The sequence below is a fragment of the Lipophrys pholis genome (genome assembly GCF_963383615.2).
Source record: "Lipophrys pholis genome assembly, chromosome: 4".
Classification (NCBI taxonomy): domain Eukaryota; kingdom Metazoa; phylum Chordata; class Actinopteri; order Blenniiformes; family Blenniidae; genus Lipophrys; species Lipophrys pholis.
The window spans coordinates 690910-702739 of NC_137637.1; the positions used below are offsets into that span (position 1 = coordinate 690910).

The 11830-nt window shown below is 44.1% G+C and overlaps 1 protein-coding gene across 1 annotated transcript in view; it reads right to left on the bottom strand.

Annotated features, from left to right (window-relative positions):
• rspo4 (R-spondin 4) overlaps positions 1 to 11368 on the bottom strand; it is a gene marked incomplete at its 5' end in the record, with an annotated part of 54951 nt that extends 43583 nt beyond the window's left edge. The window contains 4 exons of the mRNA XM_080462294.1: positions 1062 to 1192; positions 1278 to 1352; positions 1438 to 1676; positions 11345 to 11368. Coding sequence (XP_080318420.1) covers positions 1062 to 1192; positions 1278 to 1352; positions 1438 to 1676; positions 11345 to 11368 — 469 coding nt within the window. The remainder of the gene's footprint in view (positions 1 to 1061; positions 1193 to 1277; positions 1353 to 1437; positions 1677 to 11344) is intronic.
• Positions 11369 to 11830: the final 462 nt, after the last annotated feature.

Below are 11830 nucleotides of genomic sequence, written 5' to 3' on the forward strand. Positions count from 1 at the left end.
TAAAAGAGGAAGAGATCTGGCCGGCCTGGCGCAGCTTTGAGAGCGTGATGATAAAAAGAGGCAGAAGTAAGAATCCACTTCTTCTTCTTGCTTCATGCAGAGCGTCGGGGGCGAGGATGAGGAGACGAGGAGCCATAAAAGAGAAACTCCCAGAGGGGAGCGGCGAGGATCCGGGGTCGCAGAGCGTCGTCTGCCTCCACACTCTGGCACCTCAACATTTAACTACCACTGTCAAATTTGCGATAAACGAGCTCCACTTATCCCATAGCCATCTTTAACCCTTTAAAGGCTGCAGGCTAAGTGGATCCACATTCACAGCCCCCCCCCCCCCCCCCCCCCCCCCCCCCCCCCCCCCGGCTCTATTTACTGTTGTTCAGTCTCTTCTTTTTATTGCTGCTGCCGATTCTTCGTGCATGCCCGGGGTCGCTCTGTTTTCTGCGGCGGTCCTATTAAATGCGGGGAAGTTATTTTGACCACCCCGAGAGGAAGGGAACAGCTGGAGAGCAGCAGAGCGGCGTGGTGACTCCTCAACATGTTGTTGCAATTGATTTGCTGCTGGTTTGTTTAAGGAAGCAGGTAAACATGGAAGGAGGCTCCAGTGGAGACAGACTCAGGTAGAACCAGTCCACCGAGGTCAGAGCCTTCCAACACCACGTACTGTTAATGGGAAGTCTGATTGAAACCACATCTCACATCTATGGATGGACGGAGCTTCTCCAGTTTGGTGCAACATGCAAACAGCAGGCGTCCTGCAAAACAAGTCTTATTGAGGTGAACAGCATGTTTGGGAAAAGCATTCTCTGTCACACATGGATCTGCTGCGATACGCTCTGAAACCGTAAAGAAGAATATTTAGGCACAGTTTCCATGACAACGAAACTCTGAGAACGGATCCCAAGGTGCAACTTTTTGAAAACGCTCTCTCAGCATGTGTGTGCGGTTTCATTACAGAAGCAGCTAGTAAACATCCAACAACAGTGTAGGAACCTGTAGCGATAGGACCTGCAGCCATGGGACCTGCGCACCTTTTTTGTTAGAGAGCAACACCTATTGGGACCCACAGCTGTAGGACCCGCGGCTGTAGAACATGCAGCTGTGGAAGCTGTGGCTGTAGGACCCGCAGCTGTAGGATCCGCAGCTGTAGGACCCAAAGTTGTAGGACCCGCAGCTGTAGGTCAGGGAGCCATAGGACCTGCAGCCGTAGGACCCGCGCACCTTTTTTTTAGAGAGCAACACCTACTGGGAGACTGCAGCTGTAGGACCTGCAGCTGTAGGACCTGTGGCTGTTGGACCCGCGGCTGTAGGACCCCCAGCTGTAGGACCCGCAGCTGTAGGTCTGGGAGCCATAGGACCTGCAGCCGTAGGACCCGCTCACCTTTTTTTTAGAGAGCAACACCTACTGGGAGACTGCAGCTGTAGGACCTGCAGCTGTAGGACCTGTGGCTGTTGGACCTGAAGCTGTGGAACCTGTGGCTGTAGGACCCGCAGCTGTAGGACCCGAAGTTGTAGGACCTGCAGCCGTAGGACCCACCACTGTAGGACCTGCAGCTGTAGGACCTGCAGCCATAGCACCTGCCGCCGTAGGAACCGTAGCCATAGGAATGCAGCTGTGAGACCAGCAGCTGTGGGACCCACAGCCGTAGGACCTGCAGCAAGAGGACCCGCAGCTGTAGGACCTGCAGCAAGAGGACCCGCAGGTGTAGGACCTGCAGCCGTATAACCTACAGCAGCGGGTCCTACGGCTGCTCCTCTTGTTGCAGTCTCCCAGTAGGTGTTGCTCTCGATAAAAAGGAAGCTGCAGCTGTAGGACCTGCAGCTGTAGGACCCGCAGCCACAGGACCATGTAATAATGCAGTTTTGAAGGCTAAATACACAGCGTTCCTTTTACACTTACTTGTGTATGTACCTGAATAACATGCCCCTCCCCCCACCATTTAATGCCCATTGTTATCTATGTCCAAATGCTTTGTTTGGCATGTTTGTTTTCTGTTCAGCTTTACATTTGTACAATATTTTAGCGATATGTATTGAGACAACTGTTGAATGTTTCTTTGCTTTTTCAGACTTACTGTTGTAAAATATTGTCTTGTTTTCAGGTAAATATTTGTATATATCACTGTTTGAATATTTCAAAGTTTTTTTTAACCTTTCATTATGTAGATACTGTTTAGTTCCCAACAGACTCAGGGTTTGAGTTTATTAGAAAGTAGGGCACGGGTTCAAACGTTTTGTAATATATGGTAATTACATGCGCCTTTGTTGACACGGAAGTAGTTTTGCACGAAGACATTGTCAAGAATAAGGTGACAGCGAGAACGGCCCGGCGCGAGCCCAGGTCACGGACCCGACGGCGGAAATAAAAATAGAACTAAAAAAACTTGTGAATGAATTGACTGTTGTTTCTGCTTTTTTACAGCCGCTGCAAAACAAATTTGATCAATTCGTGAGGTTTGTTCTTTCTTCCTTTCCACATCTTTGAAAAAGGGGGGGCGTTCTGTTATTGGGAACTTTATAGTATTATTTTTTGTATTCATTTCTTTGTATTGGTTCAGTTATGTGCTTTTAAATTAAAGTATGTTTCTTCCATAACATTTGGTGTTTGGCTCATTCAATATCCACTAGTCCTACAATTTGCCGTTGCGACCCTCTGAAGAGTGGAACCTTCCCTTCAGGGACACGACAGCCTCCCGACATCACAGGTTTGACTCTATATTGCGTTCGGAATGTAAGATTTAGAAAACATGTTGCTTAATGAAGTTGTAAAATACTGTCATTATGTTTGCACGGGTACCTGCAGGTGCAGAGCTCCAGGGGCGCCGGACTCTGATTCCATTACAGACTTCAGAAGTCGCTTAACGTTGCATAACAGTCGTGCAAGTCGACTGCGTCTTGCAGCCAAAAGTAGTCTAGTAAAAGTACCAGGCGTTTCCTCCGGTGCACAGACATCCAGTCTGTACGTTCTCATTGGAATGCATTTGTTGTTAGTGGGAAAATTATTTTTTGTCATTAATATTAAAAAAAAACTGTCTTTTTGTGAATGTAATCCTGTGGGATTATATGATTCCTTTAGATGTTTGAAAAGAAAACACGTTTTCCAGTAAATGTTCTTTCAGTCTCCAATTATGAGGACAAAAAGAGTCCAGATAATCCTCCTCCTGCGCTGTTTTCTCTTTATCCAGAGTTAAACTTTAATGTTGGATGTCATGTGTCTGTCATGTCTGTTTTGATGAATCGTTGCTCTAAAGTGAAAGTGACTCACACCAGCCCTCATTACCCGCTCAAACAACACTCAGGCTTTTCACGAGGGTTGAACACTGGAAAAAGTGAAAGAACCGCAAAGAAGCACCATGAAAATTCAGTGGATTGTTTATTTGCTCTGATGCTAATCCCACAAATGCATGTTCCTGACAAATGTGTCACAGATTAAAAGGAAAGAAAAGGGCTTGTTGATACCACACACACATTTCCTTACTTTACAGTTTGAGCATTCTTTCCTTTTATTCTTTTGCATTAACAGGAAGCAGGTTATCAACTCACTAGTTCAACCAGAGTTTCCCTTCAGGATCAGAGCGTTCAAATGAAAGGGGCGGAGCTTGCAGTGCGTGACCAATCACAGAGGGAGAAACCCTGCAGAGCAGCTGACTTTACCATAGAGGAGCAGTTCATCTCTGAGATTATGAAGAATTCCAACCCATCCAGCAGCTCAAAGCAACACTGCTGCTGCAGCCAAAGCCAGAACCTTCCTGACTTGTTAATGCTGACTTGGTGAGATTAGAGCAGATTAATTCATGGGACAATAGAACCGGAGTCACTTTCACTTTATTCCAGCAGAACGGTTCCAGGCAGAGCTTCCTCACTGCTCTTCTTTTACTTTACATTTTACCTCCACTTGTTCTGAGGCGGAGGTTTTGAGGCGGAGGTTCTGAGGCGGAGGTTCTGAGGCCCGAGGTTCTCAGGCGGAGGTTCCTCCGTGTGAGTGTGTTTCCTGTTGGAATATTAATTCATCACCGTGACGACAGGAGAAGTTCTGCTTCCATTAAATCATGGTTCTGCAGTTCTGTCAGCGTCAGCAGTATTATTAAGCTCATTATTCCAGATCAACCCTCGTGGAGCCAAACAGAGTTGAAACAAGGAGGCGGAGCTTTTATACTCGATGTGATCTTATCCAGAACATAACCTGGTCTGGAGCAGGTTAGAAAAATCAATCTGTCTGATCAACTCAAAATCAATTTTAGTTGGAGAAATCTGAAATTAACAATAAAAGAATACTTAAAAAAATGAATTCTTTTGATCAACTTGTAACTATTGATGATGAGACAATGTAGGCAATCCTGCAACTAAATATTCAACATTTTTTAAAAACCTGCACCCAGATCCCAGTTTTAGGAAGTCTTTCATGTCTGCAGAGTAACTCCGTCTGCTCGCTCACAAACGTAGCATGTTCCACTGTACAGGCACAGCCTCACTTCGTTCATAAGACACAACTACATGACCTGCTTTACCTAATGTGTTCAGCCCAGCCCCCGGTGGACCCCCACCCGACTTCCACATGGTGGGAATAGTTTTAAATATCGTTGCCAATGGTCTGTTTTGCCCAGCAATCTCATAAATTGGGAATGAATTCAGTCATCCTGTAAATTGAGAGTTAACTGCCCATAAAACAGCAGTGAATTGTCACAATCACGTCGTCGTTGCTCCGATCAGGTTCGTCCTGAGCTGCTTCAGTGTTAGGCTCCGCCCAGTTTGTGTGTAGTGGCGTGTTGTGTTGTCAGTTTGGCTCAAACGTGGATAAACACACTGAAAAGACTGTGGAGTTACAAACAAAACAGGAGCAGAAAAGACTATCGGCTGCAACTCGACCAAAACTTTCTCCTCTTCATGCAGTTCGACACAGAGCTGAAAACGACATGACTCAGCCACAATACCTTAAGATGCAACAAATATTATTTGGACTTTGTTTTCAAGAAACTGCCAGAGTTCGTCAAAAGAATGTTTGGAAAAAGTACATTTGGTTGTGTTTTGTTGATGTCTGAGACTGCATGCTAAAGCCAATATACATATTTGTTTCATTCCCAGCTGAAGCAGAGTGTATTCAGAGACCGTGCTTTCAGCACCATGGCCCTTACCCTCCATTCATGTAGTGAGAATGTCTACAGCAACCCCGGGTCCACCTCCACTTACTGAGCTGAAGCCCTTCAAGCAGATGAATGCAGGAACGTTTCAGCGCGGTCATTACAGAAACACACACCACCATACTTTGAATCTGGTAAAATCCATCGTAGTTTATGTGAGAAGTTTGTTTTGATGGCACTTCATCATGTAGTGGCTGCGTATAAAACTATGTCCTTGCAGAAAGAAAACATTTTTCTTCCACACGGACGAGTTTTTAATGAGTCCCCGTCTGCTCACATTTAGCAGTGCAGGAATTCCTCCAGTGACTGCTGGGATTTCACATTAAGCCCCGTCGTAATTTTTATGTCGATGTTTTGCAGCCGCAGCCTTTTTACGGGGCTGAACAAAGTAAACTGTGGCTTGTGGTGGAAGTGGAGGAAAACAGAGCGAGATGTAAAGTGAGGAGAAGTGCTTGTGATTCTTGAACCTCCCGGCCTCGGTCGGCCATGACGCCTCTGGACCGCCTGGCTCCACCCACCGCCTGGCTCCACCCACCGCCTGGCCGGTTGAGAAGGTGGCAGTGATGCCCTCAGAGCTGCAGCTGGAAAACATGAACTTTGCCTTGTTGATTCTGTTCTGTTGCAGTAACGGTTTGTTTGAATCGGTTTGGTTTCACCACGTTGTGATTAACCGTGTCGTGCTGTGCCACTGCACTGCTGGTGGAAAGTCCTGAACAGGAACCATTTAAGATTCAGCGGGATTTCTGAGCACCAAGAAACTGATAAAGCACAAATACTTTATTCGATTTTTTTCAGTTTTTAAGGACGGGAGTGGTGTGTCTCATGACATCACCTCATTTTCGTTAACTTGTACTTCCACTGCATGAAGAAACTTCCCTGTGGCCTGAGCGCAGGCTGTTGATTGGATTGGATTGGATTTGATTCGATTCAATTCCAATCTTGTTTATATGGTGCCAAATACAACACAGTTTTAGAGCTGCAGCGGAGAGGAGAGGAGAAAGAGATTTTAGAACAATATTTTGACAGAATCCAATAAATCCTGGTCACTGAGCGTTCAAGGATGTTCTTGTTCTTGACTTGTTCTTGTTCTTGTTCTTGACTTGTTCTTGACTTGTTCTTGACTTGTTCTTGTTCTTGACTTGTTCTTGTTCTTGTTCTTGACTTGTTCTTGTTCTTGTTATTGTTCTTGACTTGTTCTTGTTCTTGACTTGTTCTTGTTCTTGTTCTTGTTCTTGTTCTTGTTCTTGTTCTTGTTCTTGTTCTTGACTTGTTCTTGTTCTTGTTATTGTTCTAGACTTGTTCTGGACTTTTTCTTGTTCTTGTTCTTGTTCTTGTTCTTGACTTGTTCTTGTTCTAGACTTGTTCTTGTTCGTGTTCTTGACTTGTTCTTGTTCTTGACTTGTTCTTGACTTGTTCTTGACTTGTTCTTGTTCTTGTTCTTGTTCTTGTTCTTGTTCTTGTTCTTGACTTGTTTCAACTCTGTTTGGCTCCACGAGGGTTGATCTGGAATAATGAGCTTAATAATAATGCTCACACTGACAGAACTGCAGAACCATGATTTAATGGAAGCAGAACTTCTCCTGTCGTCACGGTGATGAATTAATATTCCAACAGGAAACACACTCACACGGAGGAACCTCCGCCTGAGAACCTCCGCCTCAGAACAAGTGGAGGTAAAATGTAAAGTAAAAGAAGAGCAGTGAGGAAGCTCTGCCTGGAACCGTTCTGCTGGAATAAAGTGAAAGTGACTCCGGTTCTGTTGTCCCATGAATTAATCTGCTCTAATCTCACCAAGTCAGCATTAACAAGTCAGGAAGGTTCTGGTTCTGGCTGCAGCAGCAGTGTTGCTCTGAGCTGCTGGATGTGTTTGGATTCTTCATAATCTCAGAGATGAACTGCTCCTCTATGGTAAAGTCAGCTGCTCTGCAGGGTTGCTCCCTCTGTGATTGGTCACACGCTGCAAGCTCCGCCCCTTTCATGTGACTGCTCTCTAATCCCCAGGAGAAGTGCATTGTGGGAAACAATGCAAACCCTTGCGTCAGTGAAGGGGTTAATGTGTTGTTAACTCGAGCACAGATTTATTGAAGTTGTTTCTTTTAAACTGCTGCAACTGCCTCTGGACGGAGATAAGAGCAGTGATTGTAAAACAAACTAGGAGCAGAGCAGGTGGTTTGAATCAGCAGATAAAGATAGTGTTGGTGGTGAAAAGTACATCCTCTGGATAAGAAACGGTCCGCAGCCTAGCTCGCCACATCTGTATTACAACTCTCTTTTATTGCCGAGACCATTATCTCATCTTTTCAAATGATTAAATCCAAACAAATTCACTGTTTGCAGGTTTAACTGCTCCATGCCTCTGCTGGTTGGCACCGCCGTGCTCCTCACCAGCATTTAAAACAAAAAGAAACTTACAATAATAAGAAAAATATGTCTTATCGAGGAGGGAACTCAGGACCCGAATAAACAAACCAGTGAAGTATGCAGACTTCAGTGGATTACAGTCCAAAAAACAATTAGGTGAACAATCATAAAAGGCTCGGCACGCTCACCAGAGAGAAAGAAGAAAACGGGATTTTGATCTGCGCTGCAGAAATGCTTCATTGCACGCATTTCCTGAGTCCCAAAGCTAAAGAGGCACTATAAATTCTTCATCAAAACAAAAGCCATTAAGGAAATGACAGAGTGGAAACTTTGCAGGTGCTGTTGTGACTAAGAGAAGCAAAGGAACTCCAGCTCCCATAAACACTTCTAATGGCAGCAAGTCAATATCATTAATGCAATTATCTTATCACTGGCAAATTCACTGTGCTGCATGTTTACAGGTGTGTTTCCTTAATATACGAGGGGTGAACGGTGTCCTCCAGGACAGACGGGCCTGGCTCTGCCAGCAGCTCACAGACCAACACTAAACACCTTGTTAGCACACACTTAACCTCGCAGAAGAACAGGGTGGGGTTCATTCGCTCCGTCGGGTTCAGAGGGAGGAGGGTTCTGCACCAGGAGTTCCCCTGAGAACCAGCGGCTGTAGTTTCTTTAGTTTTCTGTCTAAGACTGACGCTGCAGCAGCCTTCAAATATTGACAAGCAAAGTCACGATTAAGACGTGACAAAGTTTTGCGTTTTCCCTCGACATCATTGCTGATTAAACGAGCCTCCAAAGACACTTCACTTTGTCTTTGGATGGCGCCAGGAAGACAGAGGACGGTTCAACTGGTCGGACGTCAGAAGACTTTGGTCCTTTTCCAAGTGGCTTCGTCAGTTCAAGCTGTTGTCTTGGTTTGGATGGACAGTTTATATATATTATATATGTTATATTTGTTATATTTGTTCATCTGCATTTGGGTCGACACAGTTTGGCTTGTTGATAACCTGTTGAGTCTTAAAGTTCTCCTGTTCTCCAGCTGTTCACCTCCTCCACCTGTTCTCTTCCTCCTCCTGTTCACCTCCTCTACCTGTTCACCTCTTCCTCCTGTTCACCTCCTCCTCCTGTTCTCCTCCTCCTCCTGTTCTCCTCCTCCTCCTCCTGTTCTCCTCCTCCTCCTGGTCTGGTCGGTCCAGAAACCTTCAGTATTCTAAGTTTCTAGCTCCTCCTTGATTTTCCTCATTTGAATATTGGATCATAGGAGCTGCATTCAGAATCTGCTGTGTCTGTGTGAGCTGGACTGGTTCCGCCCACTCATGCCCATCTTGGGAAGAGGAGGAAGTACTTCCTCTCGTGGTGCCATGTGCCAGAGCAGAGCTGCCTAATTGGGATTGGCTAAACCCCCGATGACACTATATAGGGTTTGATTCTGATTGGCTGGTTGGAGCAACACACTTTTTAAAACCTGAAACAAGCCAGGGAGAGAGAGGACAGACTGTCTTCACTTCTGGGACGTCAGTCCAGGTATGGGGACGATTAGTACTGCTGGAGAACCTTTAGAAAATGGATTTTGGATAATATCAGCTCTTCATCGTGGTCGTTGGAGTCACATCAGATCACTGATGATTGAACGTGATTCTTCGAAGGTGAATTCTGGAATTTGTTTGGCTTCTTGTGCAACTTCGGTCTGATTGTTAAAATCGGCTGCTGTGAGGCTTTAACTCTAACTGAAGTGTCTTCTGGGAGGTTATGAGTCAATTTAAAGGAGTTTAAAGGCTACAAAGTACAGATATTTGTTTTCAAAGGTAGTAAATATAAAAACTGGTATCAGGTTAGAATCTTCAAGACATGCTGTCATATGTTTTCAGTACATTTCACTGATCAGTGAAGGATTCGTTGAAGGGTATTGAGTATTCTTTATAATGATTGACCATGTTTGGATCTGACATTAAATAAGAAAACACACTTTGTCCATGAAGCAACTCCCTCTGTTGGAAAGTCTCAAAGATTCAGCCGCTGACAGGAAAAGCCAGCCTCCACACACACAGACGGGTCTGGAGACTCACAACGTGAGGAAATAAAATCTAGTTGGAGCTTCTTTTGTTTGAAGGAAAAAAAACTGAGTGTGATTGTAACCATTTCCCTCACAGTGGGAAGAAAAATAAAATCAGCAGAAGAGAGACTCACACGAGTGTGTGTGTGTGTGTGTGTGTGTGTGTGTGTGTGTGTGTGTGTGTGTGTGTGTGTGTGTGTGTGTGTGTGTGTGTGGTTGTGATGAAGGCTGGAATGTGTTTTTGTTCTTGCTTGATGTTTGTGGACGGAAATCAAACACAATTGGCACGTCATCGGAGAGTCTCTTGTTGTAAACAAACAAACATCACTAACATGACCAACTTGGATTGTTATTACGGTGACTATCAAAATAAAACTACCAAGTTGGACTGTTATTATGGTGACTGTCAAAATAAAACTACCAAGTTGGATTGTTATTATGGTGACTGTCAAAATAAAACTACCAAGTTGGATTGTTATTATGGTGACTGTCAAAATAAAACTACCAAGTTGGACTGTTATTATGGTGACTGTCAAAATAAAAGTACCAAGTCCAGGAGAATATGGACTGAGTCATGACACCACAGAGGAAACTTTTCAGAAAAGTATATTTTTTCCCACGTTTCCAAGGAGACGTAGCTGGAGCGTTTTCAAAAAGTTGTGTTTTCAGTGTCTCCAAACACCATAATTGCTACCAAAGTTTGTCAATTTTCACATTAAAAAGTTTTGGTGTAAACAGGCCCTTAGGTATATTTTTAGAATGTGAATCCCTGTTGTCTCTAATTTATTCAGTGAGGAGTTTTTCAGAACAATTTGTTATTTTCAACGCAGAGAAACATTTACAACTTTGCTGTCCTCAGTGTTTTGGCCCCGCCCCCGTGTCCCTCTCATCACCTGGACGTTGTCAGGTGTGTCTGGTCAGCCTTTCAGAGTATTTCAGGCCACGTTTACACGTACCTGGATGTTTTAAAAAAACAGATATTTCTCTGCTTCTGGGCTCATTTACACATAAACCAGCCACGACTCACCACAAAGGATGAATCCTGAAAACTCCTCAGTGGAGATCTGGATAAACTCTCTCTCTGGTTGCATCTAAAAGGGGAGGCGGATATTTACGTCACATTTCGTGACGTGGTGTTTTTTTTCCAGGATTCTGATTGGTTATCATGTCTTCGTGGTTTTCACTACACTGCCCCCTACAGGTTTGGCTGCTCATAGCAGCTCTGAACCAGGTGGACACGCGGGCCGTGTAAATGAAAATCTTTTTTTTAATGTTGAAATGTCCATTTTTGTAAAAACCCAGGTCCGTGTAAACGTGGCCTCAGTCTGCAGCTTCCTCTGCTGATCTCTGGACGTCTGCTCTTCCTATAGTTTCCTGTGATTTTGGTTCTGCCTGCATTTCTACTTTAAGAAACTTTCCCTCCTGATTTTGATGCATTTAATTCCTTTGTCTGGCTTCTTGTGACAAAAATATTCTGCAGTACTTTTAATGTTTCTGATGCGTCACAGCCTGATGTAAATGCTGATTGGAGGTGGCAGCTTTCATGTTGGTGTCATTAACCCTGAACTCACCCTAACCCTCATTAGATAATAAAATAACAGCCAAGCAGCTCTTTAATGAAGAAAACATGTTTTTCTATTGAACTAAATCCAACAGTCGACTCTGAGACAAGGACCGGACCGGTAAACTAGTACCTCGGTTCCAGTTCTGTCAAACTGCCTGTGAGCTGCTTCCGCCTCTCTTCACCATCAAGGAGGACGAGTGTGAAAGGCCAGCCGGCCAGGTATAAGAGGCGTACCTGTCGGGTGTGCAGGGACTCCATGGCCGAGCTCACCTCCCAGCAAAATACTTGTTCCTAAAACTGGTTTACTTTAAATCTGAAAGTCAACTGAATCTATATTTCGGATCATTTGATGGATTTCAGAGCTGTATTTTGGTTATGTTTAATATGTTTGGTTTAAAACACAGAAATGAAATGAAACGGTCACTTCAATTTGTTTTGTTCAATTCTTGATTGTTTCAACATCATTTATTTCCACTAATTGAAGTAATATATCTTTCAAATCGTTTCGTTATTGAACAAATGATTGCTAATTGTTTTGTATTTTCTTCTGAGTTTAGTTTTTTTAAACCTAATTTCCTCTGCTGTTTCAATGAAGAAAAAGGAATTTGAAGGTCTGACTCGTGGCGTAACGTCCAGTTTAAAAACATCCTAACCCTTCAAGTCAGGAGCAGCACAAACATTAAAGTTTTCTTTGTGTTGCAGAGTATGCCAGATAAAAAT